Below are 23354 nucleotides of genomic sequence, written 5' to 3' on the forward strand. Positions count from 1 at the left end.
GTTATCAGTGAAGATGACCCCAAACTTCCAGATCTGATAGCGGATATCGATGGAGGTGATCCTATAGGGGGCACAAGGTGAGTTGTGGGGTCCCCGGGCCGTTATGGGGCCGCACCCCCCGGCCACGCAGACCCACCAGGTGAGCACGGAGTTGTCGGGGGGGGGCTTCCTCTCCCCCCGTGCCCCGATTTCGAGGCTGGAGAGCTCCATCCCCAGCAGCTCCGCGATGCGCTCACGGCCATAAATGTCCCCATATTTCTCCAACACCTTCAGGGGGAAACACGTAGGATGGGGGGTGGGGGGGATTTGTGGGGTGAGGGCTGTGGGGTAAAGAACCCCACGGTCCTATAGGGCCAGGTTGGGGCAGCAGCTCTCCATCACCTTTCTCTTGACGAACTTGTCCCAGTAATTGCTAGGGAAGGACCTGGGGGGGGTGGGGAAGACAATGGGGTGAGGGGGGTCCCATAGGCTCCCGTAGGGACCCCATATCCCCTATACTAAACACTGAGTGGTCCCATTATCCCCTCAGCCCTATAAGGACCCCACAGGACCCCATATTGCTCCAGCCCTAAAAGAACCCCACAGGATCCCATATTGCCCCAGCCCTATAAGGACCCCATAGGACTCCATATCCTCCCAGCCCTATAAGGACCCCACAGGACCCCATATCCTCCCAGCCCTATAAGGACCCCACAGGACCCCATATTGCCCCAGCCCTATAAGGACCCCATAGGACTCCATATCCTCCCAGCCCTATAAGGACCCCACAGGACCCCATATTGCCCCAGCCCTATAAGTACCCCACAGGACCCCCTATTGCTCCAGCCCTATAAGGACCCCACAGGACCCCATATTGCCCCAGCCCTATAAGTACCCCACAGGACCCCCTATTGCTCCAGCCCTATAAGGACCCCACAGGACCCCATATTGCCCCAGCCCTATAAGTACCCCACAGGACCCCCTATTGCTCCAGCCCTATAAGGACCCCACAGGACCCCATATTGCCCCAGCCCTATAAGTACCCCACAGGACCCCCTATTGCTCCAGCCCTATAAGGACCCCACAGGACCCCATATTGCCCCAGCCCTATAAGGACCCCACAGATATTGCTCCAGCCCTATAAGAACCCCACAGGACCCCATATCTCCCCCAGCCCTATGAAGACCCCATAGGACCTCATAAGGGCTCCATATTCCCCCAGCCCTATAACGACCCCACAGGACCCCATATTGCCCCAGCCCTATAAGGACCCCATAGGACTCCATATCCCCTCAGCCCTATAAGGACTCCACAGGACCCCATATCCCCCCAGCCCTATAAGGACCCCACAGGACCCCATATCCCTCCAGCCTTATAATGACCCCACAGGACCCCATATCCTCCCAGCCCTATAAGGACCCCACAGGACCCCATATCCCCCCAGCCCTATGAAGACCCCATAGGACCTCATAAGGGCCACATATTCCCCCAGCCCTATAAGGACCCCAGAGGACCCCATATCACTCCAGCCCTATAAGGTCCCCATAGGACCTCATAGGGCCCCATATCCCCCAGCCCTATAAAGACCCCATGGGACCCCATATCCCTCCAGCCTTATAATGACCCCACAGGATCCCATATCCCTCCAGCCCTATAAGGACCCCATAGGACTCCATATCCCCTCAGCCCTATAAGGACTCCACAGGACCCCAAAACCCCCCAGCCCTAAAAGGACCCCATAGGAGCCCCTATCCCCCCCAACCCCATAAGTACCCCACAGGACCCCCTATTGCTCCAGCCCTATAAGGACCCCATAGGACTCCATATCCCCTCAGCCCTATAAGGACCCCACAGGACCCCATATTGCTCCAGTCCCATAAGTACCCCACAGGACCCCATATTGCTCCAGCCCTATAAGGACCCCACAGGACCCCAAAACCCCCCAGCCCTAAAAGGACCCCATAGGAGCCCCTATCCCCCTCAACCCCATAAGTACCCCATCATCTCATACTACCCCCCCCCACCAGACATTCCCCCCACCCCACATCCCCCCAGCCCTATAGGAACCCCCCCAGGACCCCAATAGGGTTCCCATACTGTGCATTTAGGACCAGGCGATCCCACTGCCCCTTCACGTCGTCGTCGGGCGGCTGCTCGGTGATGTACAGCCCTGAGAACTCCAGGCGCCGCGCCACCTCCTTCTCCCGCTTAAAAATCACCAGGGGGATCTGGGGGGAGGGGTCACGGGGTCACGGCGAGGTCAAGAGGTCACGGCGGGGTCACGGGGTCAGCGGGGATTCGGGCTCAGCGCGGGGATTTGGGATCAATGGGGTCGGGAGGGGGCGTGGCCAAGTGGAAGGGGCGTGGTCACTGGGGGGCGTGGTCACGAAGGGGGTGTGGCCGGATAGCAGAGCCAATGCGCAGGGAGAACATGAGAGTGGGCGTGGCCACGGGTAAGCGGTGGGCGTGGTCAAGAAAGGGGGCGTGGCATTGGAATGCCGGTTAGACTGCAGGCAGTGGGCGTGGCCAGGGGTGACCAGGGGGCGTGGCGTAGTAGCAATGGCCCAGGGTGAGAGGCGTGGCCAACAGGGGGCGTGAGCAAACAGAGCCAATGAGCGGAGAGGACAGCAGAGTGGGCGTGGCCAGGAGTGGCCCGGGGCGTGGCCAAGAGCAGTGGGTGCAGTGATGGGTGATGGAGGGGGCGTGGCCAAGCAGGGGGGCGTGGCCAAGCACTGGCTCGGGGGGGTATGGCCAAGGGTGGGCGTGGCCAGGGGGCGTGGTCAAGCAAGGGGCGTGGTCAAGCATCGGCTCAAAGGGGGATGTCGCTAAGAGTGGGCGTGGCCAGTGCTGACCGAGGGGCGTGGCCAAAGCGAGGGGGCGTGGCATAGGAATGGCAGCTCAGGATGGGCTGACTGGGGGGTGTGGCCAAAACGAGGGGGCGTGGCCGAGAAAAAGGGGCGTGGCATCGGCACCCCGGCTCCGAGTGAGGGCTGTGGGCGTGGCCAAATACGAAGGGAGGCGTGGCCTAAGCGAGGGGGCGTGGCATAGGAACACGTGCTCAGGGTGAGGGCTGCGCGACGGGCTTTGGGGGGGGGCTTTTGGGGGGCTTTTGGGGGGCTGCGGGGCGGGGGGGCACCTTGAGGCAGTTGTATCCGATGATGCAGAGGAACGCCACGATGGTGTGCGCCACGGCCAGGGCGCGCAGGGCGGGCTGCATGTAACCCGTGCTCTCCTCCAGGCAATAATACACCATGCTCGGCTCCTCCTCCCCGTCCCCGCCGTTCCCGTTCCCGTCCCCGCCGTCCCCGAAATCCCCCATGCCGTCCAACACCGCCGCCATTCCCGACCCCTCCAACTCCGCCTCTTCCATTCCCGGCGGCCGTTCCGACACCTGTAGGGATGCTTTGGGTGGTCGCCGGACCTGCAGCCCATCCCCCTCCCCTTTTAAACCCACCCTATGCAGCCCCACACCCCCCCCCAACCCAGAGACCCCCATTCCCACACCTGTAGGGATGCTTTGGGTGCTCGCCAGACCTGCAGCCCCCCCATCCCCCCTTAAACCCACCCTATGCAGCCCCCCACCCCCCCCATCCCAGAGACCCCCATTCCCACACCTGTAGGGATGCTTTGGGTGCTCGCCAGACCTACAGCACCCTCCACCCTCCCCCCTTAAACCCACCCTATGCAGCCCGTCTCCCCCCCCACCCATCTCAGAGACCCCCAGGACACCACAGATGTCCCCAAGCTTCCAGGACTCCCACTGTCCCCCTCCCCCTTTAAATCCACCCTACGCAGCTCCCCCCACCCCCCCCATCCCAGAGACCCCCATTCCCACACCTGTAGGGATGCTTTGGGTGCTCGCCAGACCTACAGCACCCTCCACCCTCCCCCCTTAAACCCACCCTATGCAGCCCGTCTCCCCCCCCACCCATCTCAGAGACCCCCAGGACACCACAGATGTCCCCAAGCTTCCAGGACTCCCACTGTCCCCCTCCCCCTTTAAATCCACCCTACGCAGCTCCCCCCACCCCCCCCATCCCAGAGACCCCCATTCCCACACCTGTAGGGATGCTTTGGGTGCTCGCCAGACCTGCAGCCCCCCCCTCCCCCTTTAAACCCACCCTATGCAGCCCCTCTCCCCCCCCACCCATCTCAGAGACCCCCAGGACACCACAGATGTCCCCAAGCTTCCAGGACTCCCACTGTCCCCCCCCCACCCCCCCGTGGGTCAGACCTTATAGAAGAGCAGGATGAAGTTGATGGCGAAGGCGAGGAAAAGCGCCAGGAAGCGGAGGTTGTAGAAGTTGCGGGAGAGGTAATTCTATGGGGGGGGGGCACAGACGAGGTCACCCCACGGATGCCCCCAAACCCCCCCCACCAGGACACCCCCCCCCCCCCAAGACCCCTCCATATATCCATACCAGGAACTTCACCCTTTGCACCTCCAACTCCGTCCAGAACTCGAAGGCGCCTTCGGGCGGGGGGGGCTCTTTACGTTCCCGGGGGGGCGACGTTTTCTGCTGCTTTTCGGTGGTCTCCACCTCCGGACCCCCCTCTGCACCCAAATCGCCCTTCTCTCCATTCTCCGTACTGCAATGAATGGGGTTAGGATTTGAGTCAGGGACAGCCCCCAACCCACAGCCCCCAACCCACAGCCCCCCTCCCCACAGCTCCATTGGGGCTGTGCCCCCCCCTCTCCCCCCCCCCCCCAGACTCACTCAGCCTTTTCGGTCTCGGCCGCCGCCTCCTCTTCCTCCTTCTGCGGTTCCTCCACCACCACCTCCTTCCCATCCTCCTGCAGGGGGGAGAGTTGTAGGGAAGGGGGGGGGGGGTCACAAAGCATCCCCCCCCCCCCCCCCCCGAAATAAACACCCAAGCACCCATGGGACTCCCCCCGCCCCCCCAATTTGGGTGTTCTGTCCCACACCCCCAAAATCCCACCCCACAAAAAGTCACTGCAGACCCCCCCCCCCATTTCCTCATAGGGACCCGACCCACTGACCCCCCCTCCAACCCTCCCCAGCCCCCCAAGCCCACCCACGCCCCCCCCCCCTCCTTACCCCAATCTTCCTCCTGAGGATGGGGGTCCCCTCGGGGGTGGGCGGTTCGGCGCCGGGGGGTTCCCCGATATCCCCCAGACCTCCGGGTGCATCGGGGGGGGCCATGCGGTAATGCCCCCCATCCTTCCTCCCCCCGAAAGCCACCGGGGGGGCGGCGACCACCACCGCAGCTCCTTCCTCCTCCTCTTCCTCCTCACTGCTCTGCGGCCGCTCCGCTGGGGGGGGGCTCTCCTCCTGCCCCTCCTCACCCCCTACAGCCCCCTCCCCGCTCGGTGCCCCCCCGGTTTCTCCCCCCCCAACCGCATCCTGCGTGGGATCCGGCATGCTGCCCAGCAGCTCCGCCAACCCCAATTTCTGCGCCCCTTCCACCAAACCCCCCCCGAAAAGCACCACCCACAGCACGCAGCCCACCGCCCTCACCGCCCCGTAGACCCCCAGCAGCCCCCCGACCACCGCCCTCCACACGGCCGCCCCGAAATCCCACAGCAGCTCCCTGCCCCCCTTCTTCCTCATCTTCCTGATCCTCCTCCTCCACAACTGGGGGGACCCCACCGCGCGCCGCAGCCCCCCCAGCATCTCCCCAAAAGCCGAAGCCGGCTCCGCGGGCGGGGGGCTCCCACCCCCTTCGGTGGTCTCCTCCTCCTCCTCTTCATCCCCATCCCCTCCGTCCCTCGCTCCTTCCTCCTCGGAGAGCCTGGAGGCGATCTGCATCTCGAAGATGGTGTCCTCGCAGAAGCTGACGAACAGCTCCATCTTCTCCGCCTCCCCCCCCTCGTTGACCACGTCGAAGATGAACTGCCTCTTGGACTCCTTCACCTGCGGCATCTCCCACTGCGCCTTGTTGGCCGCGCTGATCTCGAAGTAGAGCCGCTCGATGCGCCGCGCCGCCCCCATGATCTCGATGCGGCCCAAAAATGGACGGAAATACTCCAGGATGCTGGCGGCTTGCTCCAAAAAAGTACGCAGCCTCTGGTCGTGGGGGACGTGCTCGGCCAGGTTGGTCAGCAGCACGGCCACGTTGAAGCCGATGTCGCGAGCCGGCTCCTGGAAGCGCCCGGCGAACGCCTCCACGTCGATCATCTCGTTCTCGTCCGCCTCCGAGCACGACAGGAGGAACTGCACCTCGGATGGCTCGTATTGCTTCTGGCTGTCCATGGCCTGCGTGGGGATGGAGGGGTGGAGGGGGAGGGGGGTTGGCAGCCGTGAGAGCGGCCAATGTGATGATAACCATCAGCCCATCCCGCTCGTAGAGTCATTACGGTTGGAAAAAAGCTCTGAGATCCAAGACTCCAACCCCAACCATCAGCCCATCCCGCTCGTAGAGACATGAAGGTTGGAGAAGAGCTCTGAGATCCAAGACTCCAACCCCAACCATCAGCCCATCCCACTCACAGAGACATGAAGGTTGGAAAAAAGCTCTGAGATCCAAGACTCCAACCCCAACCATCAGCCCATCCCGCTCATAGAGTCATTAAGGTTGGATGAGATCCCAAATTGTGTCCAACTCAACACCAACCATCACCCCATCCCACTTACAGAGATATGAAGGTTGGATGAGAGCCCAAAGAGCATCCAACCCAACCCCAACCATCAGCCCATCCCGCTCACAGAGACATGAAGGTTGGATGAGATCCCAAATTGTGTCCAACCCAACCCCAACCATCAGCCCATTCCACTTATAGAGACATGAAGGTTGGATGAGACCTCCAAAATTGTACAACCCAACACCCACCATCAGCCCATCCTGCTCATAGAGAGATGAAGGTTGGAGAAGAGCTCTGAGATCCAAGAGTCCGACCCAAACCATCAGCCCATCATCATAGAGTCATTAAGGTTGGATGAGACCCCCAAGAGCGTCCAACTCAACACCCAACCATCAGCCCATCCTGCTCATAGAGTCATTAAGGTTGGAAAAGAGCTCTGAGATCAGTGAGTCCAAACCCAACCATCACCCCATCCCACTCATAGAGAGATTAAGGTTGAATGTGATCCCAAAGAGCATCCAATCCAATCCCAACCATCACCCCAACCCACTCATAGAGTCATTAAGGTTGGAAAAGAGCTCTGAGATCCAAGAGTCCAACCCCAACCATCAGCCCATCCTGCTCATAGAGACATGAAGGTTGGATGAGACCTCCAAAATTGTACAACCCAACACCCACCATCACCCCAACCCACTCGTAGAGACATGAAGGTTGGAAAAAAAGCTCTGAGATCCAAGAGTCCAACCCCAACCATCAGCCCATCCCGCTCATAGAGACATGAAGGTTGGATGAGACCTCCAAAATTGTACAACCCAACACCCACCATCACCCCAACCCACTCGTAGAGACATGAAGGTTGGAAAAAAGCTCTGAGATCATTGAGTCCAAACCCAACCATCAGCCCATCCCACTTATAGAGATATGAAGGTTGGATGTGATCCCAAAGAGCATCCAACTCAACACCCAACCATCACCCCATCCCACTCATAGAGTCATTAAGGTTGGAAAAGAGCTCTGAGATCCAAGAGTCCAACCCCAACCATCAGCCCATCCCGCTCCTAGAGACATGAAGGTTGGAAGTCACCTCCGTATCGCCCATCTGCACTCCAGCCCACCAGCCCCCTCCCCAGGTGCCACATCGGCCCTCCAACAGCTCATGGGATGGGGATGGGATGGGATGTGATGAGATGGGGATAGGGATGGGGATGGGGATGGGGATGGGGATGGGGATGGGGATGGGATGGGGATGGGGATGAGATGGGGATGGGATGGGATGGGGATGGGATGGGATGGGGATGGGGGATGGATGGGGATGAGATGGGGATGGGGGTGGGGATGGGGATGGGGATGGGGATGGGGATGGGATGGGATGGGATGGGATGGGATGGGATGGGATGGGATGGGATGGGATGGGATGGGATGTGATGGGATGGGATGGGATGGGGATGGGAATAGATGGGGATGGGGGTGGGATGGGGATGGGATGAGAATGAGGATGGGATGGGGATGGGGATGGGAATAGATGGGGATGGGGATGGGATGGGGATGGGGATGGGATGGGATGGGGATGGGGATGGAGATGGGGATGGAGATGGGGATGGAGATGGGGATGGAGATGGGAGTAGATGGGGATGGGATGTGATGAGATGGGGATGGGGATGGGATGGGATGTGATGGGGATGGGATGGGATGGGATGGGATGGGGATGGGATGGGGATGGGGATGGGAATAGATGGGGATGGGGATGGGATGTGATGGGGATGGGATGTGATGGGGATGGGGATGTGATGGGATGGGGATGGGATGGGGATGGGGACTCCCCCCCACCCCATTTTAACGCATCGCCTCTTTGAGGAAGGAACCCTTTTGGACCCCGTTCCCCCCCCACCTTCTGGAAGTCCTTTTTGGAGATGAGCCCCCGCGGGTCCGTCACGTAGTCGCGGAAGGCATCGGAGGCCACGATGTCGCGCAGCTTCAGGAACATATCGAAGAACTTCAGGATCATGGTGACGTTGCTGGACGACTCCACCAGCATGTCCACCATCTGCCGTGCGATCGTCCCGTTCACCACATTGCCTGCAGGGAGGGAGGGGGATGAGATGTCAGACCCCCCCCCCTCACCCCCCCTCAATGGGTGGGGGGCACTGTGGACCCCCGTGGCTCCATTGGGACCCACCTTCCAGCAGGGACAGCAGCATCACCACCATGTCCTTCTGCAGGTCCAGCAGCTCCTTCAGCAGCCCGATCTGGCTGGAATCCTGAAGGGGGGTGGGAGAGGAGGGGGGGGTGAGCTCTGGGGCAGTGCCAGCCCCCCCTTCTCCCCCCCCCCACCCCCAAAGCAGCCACGGCCCCTGACCCAGAGGAGGGGAGGGGGCAAAGCCAGCGCTAGGACCACTCCTCATAGCACAAAGGTGAGTGGGTGGGTGGGTGGGTTTGGGGATGGGATGGGGGGGGCGTTGAGCTGGGGGGGGGGGTGCTGTTAGCGAGGCCATGCAGAGCTCAAGGTGTGGGGAGGGGGGTAGAGGGGGGGGGGGTCCTTACGCCGTTCCTGGGTCCCGGCGTCCGACCCATCTGGCAGCGGTGGGACGGAAACTTCCATCAGAGCGCGGACCCCCAAATTGGGGGGAGGGGATGGGCAAGGGGGGGGGGGGGGGAGGGGAGGAGACAGCGCAGGGGACCCCTCCCCCGTGGGGACAGCAGGTTAGTATGGGGTTTGGGGGGTGGCAGTGCCCCTCCCTTCCCCCCCCCCCAGGCACCCACCTGTGCCAACTTCTTCATCATGTGGGCGAAGACGTGCAGGAATCCGACCACGGCGTCCCACAGGCGGCTGTGAGCCAGGCTCTGCTGGTTCCCCGTGCACGGACCCTATGGGTGGGGGGGAGGGGGGGGGGGGCCGTGGAAGCGGGGGGCTGCGGCCAGCGGGGACCCCCAGGGGAGGGGGCACTGCTGGAGACAACCAGGGGGCTGGGGAGGATTTGGAGATCAGGGCCTTGGGGGGCACGCGGGGATGTTGGGATCTGTTGGATATGGGGACCTTGGGGACACCCCAAGACATCCAGGGGCACCCAGGGATGGGGGGACATTGGGGACATCCAGGGACTTTGGGATCTGTTGGATATGGGGACCTTGGGGACACCCCAAGACATCCAGGGATACCCAGGGATGGGGGGACATTGGGGACACCTGGGAACATCGAAATCCCTTGGAAATGGGGACCTTGGATACGGGGACCTTGGTGACACCCCAAGACATCCAGATGCACCCAGGGACAGGGGGACATTGGGGACATCCAGGGATGTTAGGATCTCTTTGAAATGGGGACCCTGGGGACATCCAGGGACGTTGGCATCCCTTGGATATGGGGACCTTGGATATGGGGACCTTGGGGACACCCAGGGACAGGGGGACATTGGGGACATCCAGGGACGTTGGGATCCACTGGATATGGGGACCTTGGATACGGGGACCTTGGGGACACCCCAAGACATCCAGGTGCACCCAGAGATGGGGGGACATTGGGGACATCCAGGGGCATCAAAGCCCTTTGGAGCTCCAGACCATGGTGACACCTGGGGACACTTGGGGACACTTGGGGACCCCCGGAGCCCCCCCTGGGGGGTCATCCCCCCCCCTCACCTGGATGTACTCGGTGAGGCTGTTGAAGACCTGCTTGGCCACAGCCATGGCCTTGGAGAAGTTGCGCTTCCCCTGCTCGTCGATGACGTCCTTCCCCGAGTAATACCAGTAGAAATCGCTGATGGACTCCTGTAGGGCCGGGGTGTCAGCGGGGTGGCTGGGGGGGGGGGGGGGGACGGGTTTTGGGGGTTTGGGGAGGATGTGGGGTGGGATGTGGGGTGGGGGGGCCTGGGTCAGACCCACCTGCAGGCGCAGCAGGTAATCCACGGTGCAGATGATGATGTTGATGGTGGTGGTGTTGCCCGTCTGCGTGCGGAGGTAATTCTGGAAGTCTGGGGGGGGGGGGGGGGATGTTGGGGTCGTGATGTGGGGCAGAATCCATATGGCCACCCCATATGGCCCCATGGCCACCATATGGCCCCATGGCCACCTCGTGTGTCCGCATGGCCACCTCATGTGTCCCAATGGCCACCCCATGTTTCCCCATGGCCACCCCATATGGCCCCATGGCCACCCCGTGTGTCCGCATGGCCACCCCATGTGTCCCCGTGGCTGCCCCATATGGCCCCATGGCCACCCCATGTTTCCCCATGGCCACCCCATATGGCCCCATGGCCACCCCGTGTGCCCCCATATCCCACCCCATATCCCACAGCTGCCCCTTATGGCCCCATGGCCGCCCCATATGTCCCCCATATCCCACCCCATAACCCATGGCTGCCCCTTATCCCCCCATGGCCACTCAATGCGTCCCCATGGCCACCCCATATCCAATGGCCACCCCATATGGCCCCATGGCCACCTCGTGTGTCCGCATGGCCACCCCATATCCCACCATGGCCACCCCATGTGTCCCCATGGCCGCCCCATATGGCCCCATGGCCACCCTGTGTGTCCCCATGGCTGCCCCATATGTCCCCCATATCCCACCCCATATCCCATGGCTGCCCCTTATGGCCCCATGGCCACTCGATGCGTCCCCATGGCCACCCCATATCCAATGGCCACCCCATATCCCACCATGGCCACCCCATATCCCCCCATAGCCACCCCATATGGCCCCACGTGCCCCCATATCCCACCATGGCCACCCCATATGGCCCCATATGGCCCCCTGGCCACCCCATATCCCACCATGGCCGCCCCATATCCCCCCACAGCCACCCCATATGGCCCCACGTGTCCCCATATCCCCCCATAGCCACCCCATATGGCCCCACGTGTCCCCTTATCCCCCCATAGTCACCCCATATGGCCCCACGTGCCCCCATATCCCCCCATAGCCACCCCATATGGCCCCGAGGCTGCCCCATATCCCCCCATAGCCACCCCATATCCCCCCATAGCCACCCCATATGGCCCCACATGCCCCCATATCCCCCCATAGCCACCCCATATGGCCCCACTTGTCCCCATATCCCACCATGGCCACCCCATATCCCACCATGGCCACCCCACGTGTCCCCATAGCCACCCCATATGGCCCCACATGTCCCCATATCTCCCCATAGCCACCCCATATGGCCCCATAGCCACCCCATATGGCCCCATAGCCACCCCATATGGCCCCACAGCCACCCCATATGGCCCCACGTGCCCCCATACCGTTGTTGTGCCCCTCGCACAGCAGCTGCAGCAGCCGGAAGAGATCCTGCGTGAACTCATCGTCCGACATCACCTTCTCCCCTGGGGGGGCACGGGGGGTTATGGGGGGTTTATAGGGTTTATGGGGGTTTATAGGGTTTATGGGGGTCATGGGGGTCATGGGGGTCATGGGGAATATGGGGAATATGGGGGATATTGGGGGGGATATGGGGGATATGGGGGATATGGGGGATATGGGGGATATTGGGGGGGATATGGGGGATATTGGGGATATGGGGGATATGGGGTGGGCATGGGGACAGCACAATGGGGGATTTGGGGACACCCCAAATGGCACAGGGTCACCCCAGGGTGGGGACACCCCGTGGGGACGCTCCGGGTGACAAAAGGACGTCCTTATGGGGGAGGGGGGGGAAGGAGGGTGACATTGTGGGGTGGCACAGGGACCCCCCCCCCACCCCCCCCACAATGGGGACACACGACGGTGACACACATGGGGACACCAGAGGATGGCAGGGGGACCCCCAGGGTGGCACCCCAGGGTGGCAGCGGGGTTAGCGTGGGGTTGGGGACAAGCGGGGATGGACATGCAGGGGACGCCAGAGCTCCAGAACCCCGCAGCCCACAGACCCTACAGTAACAGCAGCCCAAACCCTACAGACCCTATAGCAACATCCCACAACCTACAGACCCTATAGAAACAGCCCCAGCTCTACAGACCCTATAGGAACACCCCATTCCCTACAGACCCTACAGAAACACCCCAAACCCTACAGACCCTATAGTGACAGTCCCTGCCCTACAGACCCTATAGGAACACCCCACACCCTACAGACCCTATAGCAATATTCCACACCCTACAGACCCTATAGCAACATCCCACACCCTACAGACCCTATAGCAACACCCCAAATCCTACAGACCCTATAGCAACATCCCACACCCTACAGACCCTATAGTGACAGCCCCTGCCCTACAGACCCTATAGGAACACCCCACACCCTACAGACCCTATAGCAATATCCCACACCCTACAGACCCTATAGCAACACCCCAAACCCTACAGACCCTATAGTGACAGTCCCTGCCCTACAGACCCTATAGGAACACCCCACACCCTACAGACCCTATAGCAATATCCCACACCCTACAGACCCTATAGCAACATCCCACACCCTACAGACCCTATAGCGACATCCCACACCCTACAGACCCTATAGCAACACCCCAAACCCTACAGACCCTATAGCAACAGCCCACACCCTACAGACCCTATAGTGACAGCCCCTGCTCTACAGACCCTATAGGAACACCCCATTCCCTACAGACCCTACAGAAACACCCCAAACCCTACAGACCCTATAGTGGCAGCCCCTGCCCTACAGACCCTATAGGAACACCCCACACCCTACAGACCCTATAGCAATATCCCACACCCTACAGACCCTATAGCAACATCCCAAGCCCTACAGACTATATAGAAACACCCCACACCCTACAGACCCTATTGAAACACCCCAAACCCTACAGACCCTATAGCAACATCCCACACCCTACAGACCCTATAGCAACATCCCACACCCTACAGACCCTATAGCAACACCCCAAACCCTACAGACCCTATAGCAACATCCCAAGCCCTACAGACTATATAGAAACACCCCACACCCTACAGACCCTATAATAACATCCCACACCCTACAGACCCTATAACAACATCCCAAACCCTACAGACCCTATAGCAACACCCCAAACCCTACAGACCCTATAGCAACATCCCACACCCTACAGACCCTATAGCGACAGCCACTGCCCTACAGACCCTATAGAAACACCCCACACCCTACAGACCCTATAGCACATCCCACACCCTACAGACCCTATAGCACATCCCACCACCCTACAGACCCTATAGCAATATCCCACACCCTACAGACCCTATAGGAACACCCCAAACCCTACAGACCCTATAGCGACATCCCAAACCCTATGGACCCTATAGCGACACCCCAAACCCTACAGACCCTATAGCAACATCCCAAGCCATACAGACTATATAGAAACACCCCACACCCTACAGACCCTATAACAACATCCCAAGCCCTACAGACCCTATAGCAACACCCCAAACCCTACAGACCCTACAGCAACATCCCACACCCTACAGACCCTATAGCGACATCCCAAACTCTACAGACCCTATAGCAACACCCCAAACCCTACAGACCCTACAGCAACATCCCACACCCTACAGACCCTATAGGAACACCCTAAACCCTACAGACCCTATAGCAATATCCCACACCCTACAGACCCTATAGCGACATCCCAAACCCTACAGACCCTATAGGAACACCCCACACCCTACAGACCCTACAAGATCACCCCACAGCCCTACAGCCGCCTTATAGGATCCCGCAAGAAATCCTCCAGCCCTACAGATCCTACAGACCCTACAGGCTGGCCCTATAGGATGCCATACAGCCCCGACCCTACAGACCCTACAGACCCTATAATTAGCGGTAATTACCGTTCTCACGGCTGATGACTGCCGCCGGGACCGGGATGGGAGAGAAGGGGAGAGAGGAGGTGAGTTTTGGGGTCTGGGGGGGATTTAGGGTCGGGGGGGGGGGGGGTATTTAGGGTCAGGGGGGATTTAGGGTCTGGAGGAGGGATTTGGGGTGTGGGGGAGGGATTTAGGGTCTGGAGGAGGAATTTAGGGTCCTGGGGGGGGATTTAGGGTCTGAGGGGGAATTTAGGGTCTGAGGGAGGGATTTAGGGTCTGGGGGGGATTTAGGGTCTGGGGGAGGGATTTTGGGTCTGGAGGAGGATTTAGGGTCTGGAGGAGGGATTTAGGGTCCTGGGGGGGATTTAGGGTCTGGGGGGGAGTTAGGGTCTGGAGGAGGAATTTAGGGTCCTGGGGGGGGAATTTAGGGTCTGAGGGGGGATTTAGGGTCTGAGGGAGGGATTTAGGGTCTGGAGGGGTATTTAGGGTCCTGGGGGGGGAATTTAGGGTCTGAGGGGGGATTTAGGGTCTGGGGGGGTATTTAGGGTCTGGAGGGGGGATTTGGGGTCTGGGGGGGATTTAGGGTCTGGGGGAGGGATTTAGGGTCCTGGGGGGGATTTAGGGTCTGGGGGGGATTTAGGGTCTGGAGGAGGAATTTAGGGTCCTGGGGGGGGAATTTAGGGTCTGAGGTGGGATTTAGGGTCTGAGGGAGGGATTTAGGGTCTGGAGGAGTATTTAGGGTCCTGGGGGGGGAATTTAGGGTCTGAGGGGGGATTTAGGGTCTGAGGGAGGGATTTAGGGTCTGGAGGGGTATTTAGGGTCTGGAGGGAGGATTTAGGGTCTGGAGGGATATTTAGGGTCTGGGGGAAGGATTTAGGATCTGGGGGAGGATTTAGGGTCTGGGGGAGGGATTTAGGGTCCTGGGGGGGGGATTTAGGGTCTGGGGGGGGATTTAGGGTCTGGGGGAGGGATTTAGGGTTTGGAGGGTATTAGGGCATTGGAGGGGAGGGTTATGGGATATGAGGGGGGGGCTGTAGGGTTTGGGGGGGTATTGGGGTATGGGGGCATTATTAGGGTTCAGGGAGGGTATTTAGGGTCTGGGGGGGTATTGGGGTCTGGGGGGTATTTATTAGGGTATGGGGGTATTAGGATATGGGGGGGTTGGGGTGTGGGGGATAATAGGGTATTTTGGAGGGGGTATTAGGGTTTGGGGGGGGGTACTGGGGGATGGGGGTTATTAGGGCATGGGGGGCATTAGGGCATTTTGGGGGTATTTAGGGTCTGGGGGGGTATTAGGGTCTGGGGGCATTAGTAGGGTTTAGGGAGGGTATTTAGGGTCTGGGGGCGTTGGGGGGTAGGGTTGGTATTAGGGTCTTTTGGAGGGGGTATTAGGGTTTGGGGGGGTATTTATTAGGGCAGGGGGGGTATTAGGATTTGTGGGGTTTGGGGTGTGGGGGGGCTATTAGGGTCTTTTAGGGTCTTTGGAGGGCATTTAGGGTTTTGAGGCATATTGGGGTATAGGGGATACGAGGGTTTTTAGGGCCACAACCACAACCAACAGTGGGGGGATTGGGGTGGGGGGCGCAGCGCAGCGGGACCCCAACCCCCACCCTTCACCCCCTGGGGGTCCGGTGAAGACCCCCCCCCCCCCCCACTCACTCGTCCCCTCCTCCGTCACCATCCCCAGCCCCTCCGCTTTGTTCTGCCGCTCAAACGCGTTCAGGTCCAGGACGCTGCGGGGGGGGGAAAGGGGGCAGTGGGACCCCCGCCCCAAAAGGACACCACCCTATGGGACCCCCTCCCCAAAGGGACTCCAACCCCAATGGGACCCCAATCCCAAAGGGACACCCCCCAATGGGACTCCACCCCTATGGGACCCAACCCCAAAGGGACCCCAACCCCAATGGGACCCCAACCCTATGGGACCCCAATCCCAAAGGGACACCCCCCAATGGGACCCCAACCCCAATGGGATTCCACCCCTATGGAACCCCCAACCCCAATGGGACCCCAATCCCAAAGGGACACCCCCTAATGGGACTCCACCCCTATGGGACCCCCAACCCCATGGGACCCCCACCCTATGGGACCCCCACCCCATGGGACCCCCAACCCCATGGGACCCCAACCCTATGGGACCCCAACCCCAAAGGGACACCCCCCAATGGGACCCCAACCCTATGGGACCCCCAACCCCAAAGGGACCCCCGCCCCAAAGGGACCCCAACTCTATGGGACCCCCACCCTATGGGACCCCCCACCCTATGGGACCCCAACCCCAATGGGACCCCAACCCTATGGGACCCCCTCCCCAAAAGGACCCCAACCCCAATGGGACCCCAATCCCAAATGGACACCCCCCAATGGGACCCCAACCCCAAAGGGACCCCAACCCCAATGGGACCCCCGCCCTATGGGACCCCCTCCCCAAAGGGACCCCAACCCCAATGGGACCCCAACCCTATGGGACCCCAATCCCAAAGGGACACCCCCCAGTGGGACCCCAACCCTATGGGACCCCCAACCCCAAAGGGACCCCCGCCCCAAAGGGACCCCAACTCTATGGGACCCCCACCCTATGGGACCCCCCACCCTATGGGACCCCAACCCCAATGGGACCCCAACCCTATGGGACCCCCAACCCCAAAGGGACCCCCGCCCCAAAGGGACCCCAACTCTATGGGACCCCCACCCTATGGGACCCCCAACCCCAAAGGGACCCCCGCCCCAAAGGGACCCCAACCCCAATGGGATTCCACCCCTATGGGACCCCCAACCCTATGGGACCCCAACCCTTATGGGATCCCATCCCACTGGGACCCCACCCCACTGGGACCCCCAACCCTATGGGACCCCCACCCCATGGGACCCCCTGGACATGGGGGGGGGGCACTGGGGGGTCCGAAGCCCCCTCCCCCCCCCTCACCTGCAGGTCTGCATCAAGGCCTGCACGCTTTGGAAGAATCCGATCTCACGTTTCTCCTTCAGGTAATCCAACATTTTCTGTTCGGGAGAGCGGAAGGACAGACGGACAGACAGACACGTGAGCGGACAGACGGACACGCGGACACGCGGACGGACGGACGGACAGACGGACCCCACCTGCTGCACGTCGGCGTTGCCCCCGTTGAGGATGGAGATCCCCAACTTCAGCGTGGAGGAAACCATCTCCCCCCGCTCCCCTGCGGGAACGCGACGTCACCAACGCAGCCCCCAGACCCACTTCTGTGCCCCCAGACCCACTTCTGTGCCCCCAGACCCCCATGTGCGCCCCCAGACCCACTTCTGTGCCCCCAGACCCACTTCTGTGCCCCCAGACCCATTTCTGCGCCCCCAGACCCACTTCTGTGCCCCCAGACCCATTTCTGCGCCCCCAGACCCACTTCTGTGCCCCCAGACCCCCATCTGTGCCCCCAGACCCACTTCTGTGCCCCCAGACCCACTTCTGTGCCCCCAGACCCACTTTTGTGCCTATAGACCCCCATGTGCACCCCCAGACCCACTTCTGTGCCCCCAGACCCACTTCTGTGCCCCCAGACCCCCATGTGCACCCCCAGACCCACTTCTGTGCCCCCAGACCCCCCATGGGCACCCCCAGACCCCCATCTGTGCCCCCAGACCCACTTCTGTGCCCCCAGACCCCCATCTGTGCCCATAGAACCCCCCATTTGTGCCCCCAGACCCACTTCTGTGCCCCCAGACCCCCATCTGTCCCCCCAGACCCCCATGTGCGCCCCCAGACCCACTTCTGTGCCCCCAGACCCACTTCTGTGCCCCCAGACCCCCCATGGGCACCCCCAGACCCCCATCTGTGCCCCCAGACCCACTTCTGTGCCCCCAGACCCCCATCTGTGCCCATAGACCCCCCCATTTGTGCCCCCAGACCCACTTCTGTGCCCCCAGACCCCCATGTGCGCCCCCAGACCCACTTGTGTGCCCCCAGACCCATTTCTGTGCCCCCAGACCCCCATCTGTGCCCCCAGACCCCCATGTGCGCCCCCAGACCCCCATCTGTGCCCCCAGACCCCCATGTGTGCCCCCAGACCCCCCATGTGCGCCCCCAGACCCCCATTTGTGCCCCCAGACCTCCATCTGTGCCCCCAGACCCACTTTTGTGCCTATAGACCCCCATGTGCGCCCCCAGACCCACTTGTGTGCCCCCAGACCCACTTTTGTGCCTATAGACCCCCATGTGCGCCCCCAGACCCACTTGTGTGCCCCCAGACCCACTTCTGTATCCCCAGACTCCCATGTGCACCCCCAGACCCACTTCTGTGCCCCCAGACCCCCATCTGTGCCCCCCCAGACCCCCAATGTGTGCCCTCAGACCCCGATCTGTGCCCCCAGACCCCCAATGTGTGCCCCCAGACCCCCATGTGTGCCCCCAGACCCCCCCATGTGTGCCCCCAGACCCACTTCTGTGCCCCCAGACCCCCATCTGTGCCCCCAGACCCCCCCATGTGCGCCCCCAGACCCACTTCTGTGCCCGCCCAAACCCACTTCTGTGCCCCCAGACCCACTTTTGGGGACCCAGACCCCCATTTGTGCCCCCAGCCCCCCACATGTGCCCCCAGACCCTCACATGTGCCCCCAACCCCCCCTCTGGGTGCCCCCAGCCCCCCACTTTACCTCACACCCCCACTTAGGTCTCCCACAGCCCCACTTTTCAGGGTAGCCCAAGCCCCCCCCCCCTATCGGCCCCCATTTGTGCCCCCCAGGTCCCCTCATTTTGGGGTCGTCCCCCCCGGGACCCCTCCCCACCTTTGCAGGCGCTGATCATCTGCAGCACCATCTCAGCTGCTCCCCTCGTGTGCAGCCGCGACTGCTGGTACAGCAGCTTCTGCTTCTCCATCTCCTTCTCCTAAGGGGGCACAACGGGGTCAGGGGGGGCGTTGGGGGGGGCAGAGGGACCCCCACCCCCATTTTGAGACCCCCCCACCCACCTCGAAAGAATCCTCCGGATCCTCCTCCTCCTTCTCCTCCTCCTTCTCCTCTTCATCCCCTTCTTCGATGTGACAGCTCTGTGGGGAGGGGCACGATGGGTGGGGGGGGGTGGGGGTCCCACAATGGGGCGGGGGTCCCGCAGTGGGGTGGCGGAGACCCCCAACCCCTCCGCCCCATAACTTCTGGGGTGCTGCACCCACCTTGGCCATAATACCCGCATACGCCATGTACAGGTGATCCTTCTCCAACTTGCTATGGGGCAAAGTGGGGGGGGGGCTCAGTGGGGCGGACCCCCAATTTGGGGAGGGGGTCGCCTCCCCCTTTATTTATTATTTTTTGGGGGGGGTCCCCACCTTTTCTCGGTCAGCGCCGTGCGGCTGAAGTGCAGGATGAGCTGATGCAGCGGGTCGGGCTTCTTGTCCTTCTCCTCTTCCTCCTCCTCCTCCTCCTCCCCCGATTTCTGGGGGGGGGTCTGTGGGTCAATGTGGGCCCCCAGACCCACTTTTGTACCCCCCAGACCCACTTTTGTGCCCCCAGATCCCTATGGGTAACCCCCAGACCCCCAGTGAGGAGCTGCAGACCCACTTTTGTGCCCCCAGACCCCAATGTTCACCCTCAGACCCCCATTTGTGCCCCCAGACCCACAATGTGCCCCCAGACCCCCATTTGTGCCCCCAGACCCACTTTTGTGCCCCCAAACCCCCAAAGTTCACCCCCAGGACTCCAATGTGCACCCCCAGACCCCTAATTGTGCCCCCAGACCCCTAATTGTGCCCCCAGACCCCCATCTGTGCCCCCAGACCTCCAATGTTCACCCCCAGACCCCCATTTGTGCCCCCAGACCCACAATGTGCCCCCAGACCCCCATTTGTGCCCCCAGACCCCTAATTGTGCCCCCAGACCCCCATCTGTGCCCCCAGACCTCCAATGTTCACCCCCAGACCCCCATTTGTGCCCCCAGACCCACTTTTGTGCCCTCAGACCCCTATATGTGCCCCCAGACCCACTTTTGTGCCACCAGACCCCCCTTGCAGACCCCAGACCCCCATGTATGACCTCAAACCCACTTTTGTGTCCCCAGGCCCCCATTTGTGCCCCCAGACCCCCAAAGTTCACCCCCAGGACTCCAATGTGCACCCCCAGACCCCTAATTGTGCCCCCAGACCCCCATTTGTGCCCCCAAACCGCCACCTGTGCCCCCAAACCCACAACGTGCCCCCAGACCCCCATTTGTGCCCCCAGACCCACTTTTGTGCCCTCAGACCCCTATATGTGCCCCCAGACCCACTTTTGTGCCACCAGACCCCCCTTGCAGACCCCCATGTGTGCCCTCAAACCCACTTTTGTAACCCCAGACCCCCATCTGTGCCCCCAGACCCCCAGACCCCCATGTATGCCCTCAAACCCACTTTTGTGCCCCCAGGCCCCCATTTGTGCCCCCAGACCCCCAATGTGCACCTCCAGCCCCCCGTTTGTGCCCCCAGACCCATTTCTGTGCCCCCAGACCCCCGGTGCAGACCTCCAGATCCCCATTTGTGTCCCCAGACCCCCGTTTGTGCCCCCAGACCCATTTCTGTGCCCCCAGACCCCCGGTGCAGACCTCCAGATCCCCATGTGTGCCCCCAGACCCCCATCTGTGCCCCCAGACCCCCGTGCAGACCTCCAGACCCCCATGGATGCCCTCAAACCCACTTCTGTGCCCCTAGGCCCCCATTTGTGCCTCCAGACCCCCAATGTTCACCCCCAGGACTCCAATGTGTACCCCCAGACCCCCATTTGTGCCCCCAGCCCCCAATGTGCACCCCCAGACCCGCATGTGTGCCCTCAAACCCACTTTTGTGCCCCCATACCCCCATCTGTGCCTCCAGACCCCCCTTGCAGACCCCCAGAGCCCCGTTTGTGCCCCCAGACCCACTTTTGAGCCTCCAGACCCACTTTTGTCCCTCCAGACCCCCCGTGCAGACCCCCAGACCCCCATTTGTGCCCCCAGCCCCCAATGTGCACCTCCAGACCCCCATGTGTGCCCTCAAACCCACTTTTGTGCCCCCAGACCCACTTTTGAGCCTCCAGACCCACTTTTGTCCCTCCAGACCCCCCGTGCAGACCCCCAGACCCCCGTTTGTGCCCCCAGCCCCCAATGTGCACCTCCAGACCCCCATGTATGACCTCAAACCCACTTCTGTGCCCCCAGACCCCCATTTGTGCCCCCATACCCACTTCTGTGCCCCCAGACCCCCGTTTGTGCCCCCAGCCCCACTTTTGTCCCTCCAGACCCCCCGTGCAGACTCCCAGACCCCCGTTTGTGCCCTCAGACTCCCATTTGTGCCCCCAGCCCCCAATGTGCACCCCCAGCCCCCCATGTGTGCCCTCAAACCCACTTCTGTGCCCCCAGACCCACTTTTGAGCCTCCAGACCCACTTTTGTCCCTTCAGACCCCCCGTGCAGACCTCCAGACCCCCATTTGTGCCCCCATACCCACTTCTGTGCCTCCAGACCCCCTGTGCAGACTCCCAGACCCCCATTTGTGCCCCCAGCCCCCAATGTGCACCCCCAGCCCCCCATGTGTGCCCTCAAACCCACTTCTATGCCCCCAGCCCCCCACGTGTGCCCTCAAACCCCCTTTTGCAGCCTCCCCCGCCCCCCCCTCCCCCTTCCCCAACCCCCCCCCTCTCTCCCCAACCCCCCCCCCACCCCCCCCAGCCCTATAGGGCCACCCCCCACCCACCGCCAGGTCGTCGATCATGCGGTCCTCGAAGGGATGCTCCTCCGTCACCAACCACAGCAGTTTGTAAGCCTCCAGGAACATATTGCAGGCGCGATGCCTGGGGGGGGGGGGGTGGGCTTCTCAGTTACCCCCCCCCCCCAGTGGGCTCCCAGTTACCCCCCCAGTCCCAGTTGCCCCCAGCCCCACCTGGGCAGGTTGTAGAGGGGAGTCATTCGGAAACAGGCGACCACAGCGCGGCGCCGCTGCTTGGAGAGCAGTTTGTGCCACACCGCCTTCTTGGATTTGTAGGGATGCTCCGTCTGGATGGGGGGGGGGGGGGGCATCCATAAGACCACCCCCAGGGACCCCCGCATCGCCCCCCCCCTCCTTGACCCCTCCTTGACCGCCCACCCACATCCCCCATTCCACTCCAAAACCCCACAGACCCCCCCCCCATGAACCCCAATCCACCCTCAGAGCAATAATTCACCCCTATTCCCACCCACAACCCCCCTTACATCCCCCCCAGGCCCCCCCCAAAACCCCCCCAGACCCCTCCCCAAAACCCCCCCAGACCCCCCCACCCCTCTATGTACTTCCCCAAGGCCCTCTGGACCCCCCAGCCCCCAGATGTATCCACCCCCAAGACCCCTCAATCCCCCCCTAAACCCACCCATACACCCCCCCACATCACCCCCACACCCCCTCCAGGACCACCCAGACCCCACCACCCCCAATATCTATTCCCCCCCAGGACCCCCAGCCCCCCAAAGCCCCCCCACACCCTCCATCCCCAATGTATCCCCCCCAGGACCCCCCAGTCCCCCCCCATAAACCCCCCATGTATCCCCCCTAAACCCCCCTCCACCTATGTATCCCCCCCAGGACCCCTCAATCCCCCCCCCCAGACCCACCCATATGCCCCCCTAAGGACCCCCTCAGGACCCCCCCATCCCCCCCAGACCCTCCATCCCCTGTGTATCCCCCCCAGGACCCCCCAGTCCCCCCAAAAGCCCCCCATAAAGCCCCCATGCATCCCCCCAAGACCCCCCAGGAACCCCCTCCCCTTATGTATCCCCCCCAGGACCCCTCCATCCCCCCCAAACCCCCCTATACACCCCCCAAGGACCCCCTCAGGACCCCTCCTGTCCCTCCAAGACCCCCCAGACCCCCCCACCCCCATACATATCCCCCCCAAGACCCCTCAATCCCCCCAAAAGCCCCCCGTAAACCCCCCATACATCCTTCCAGTACCCCCCAGGACCCCTCCATCCCCCCCTAAACCCCCCTATACACCCCCCCAAGGACCCCCTCAGGACTCCCCCAGCCCCTCCAAGACCCCCCAGCCCCTCCATCTCCTGTCTATCCCCCCCAGGACCCCTCATTCCCTCCCTCAACTCCTCATTCATCCCCCCAAGACCCCTCCAGGACCCCCC

The 23354-nt window shown here is 61.9% G+C and overlaps 1 protein-coding gene across 1 annotated transcript in view; it reads right to left on the minus strand.

The window, feature by feature from the left end:
• RYR1 (ryanodine receptor 1) overlaps positions 1 to 23354 on the minus strand; it is a 180050-nt gene that overhangs the window by 8394 nt on the left and 148302 nt on the right. Inside the window, exons 74-98 of the mRNA XM_090129818.1 lie at positions 22126 to 22238; positions 21940 to 22036; positions 19568 to 19674; positions 19415 to 19466; positions 19214 to 19291; positions 19032 to 19131; positions 17373 to 17452; positions 17197 to 17273; positions 15930 to 16003; positions 14295 to 14312; positions 11765 to 11845; positions 10403 to 10491; positions 10160 to 10288; positions 9284 to 9388; positions 8700 to 8781; positions 8412 to 8599; positions 5040 to 6197; positions 4698 to 4774; positions 4401 to 4569; positions 4214 to 4300; positions 3116 to 3370; positions 2077 to 2207; positions 382 to 424; positions 137 to 267; positions 1 to 61 (exon numbers count right to left, since the gene is read on the minus strand). Coding sequence (XP_089985944.1) covers positions 1 to 61; positions 137 to 267; positions 382 to 424; positions 2077 to 2207; positions 3116 to 3370; positions 4214 to 4300; positions 4401 to 4569; positions 4698 to 4774; positions 5040 to 6197; positions 8412 to 8599; positions 8700 to 8781; positions 9284 to 9388; positions 10160 to 10288; positions 10403 to 10491; positions 11765 to 11845; positions 14295 to 14312; positions 15930 to 16003; positions 17197 to 17273; positions 17373 to 17452; positions 19032 to 19131; positions 19214 to 19291; positions 19415 to 19466; positions 19568 to 19674; positions 21940 to 22036; positions 22126 to 22238 — 3582 coding nt within the window. The remainder of the gene's footprint in view (positions 62 to 136; positions 268 to 381; positions 425 to 2076; positions 2208 to 3115; positions 3371 to 4213; positions 4301 to 4400; positions 4570 to 4697; positions 4775 to 5039; positions 6198 to 8411; positions 8600 to 8699; positions 8782 to 9283; positions 9389 to 10159; positions 10289 to 10402; positions 10492 to 11764; positions 11846 to 14294; positions 14313 to 15929; positions 16004 to 17196; positions 17274 to 17372; positions 17453 to 19031; positions 19132 to 19213; positions 19292 to 19414; positions 19467 to 19567; positions 19675 to 21939; positions 22037 to 22125; positions 22239 to 23354) is intronic.

This window comes from Phasianus colchicus, chromosome 38 (genome assembly GCF_987193195.1).
Source record: "Phasianus colchicus chromosome 38, bPhaCol1.hap1.1, whole genome shotgun sequence".
Taxonomy (NCBI): Eukaryota; Metazoa; Chordata; class Aves; order Galliformes; family Phasianidae; genus Phasianus; species Phasianus colchicus.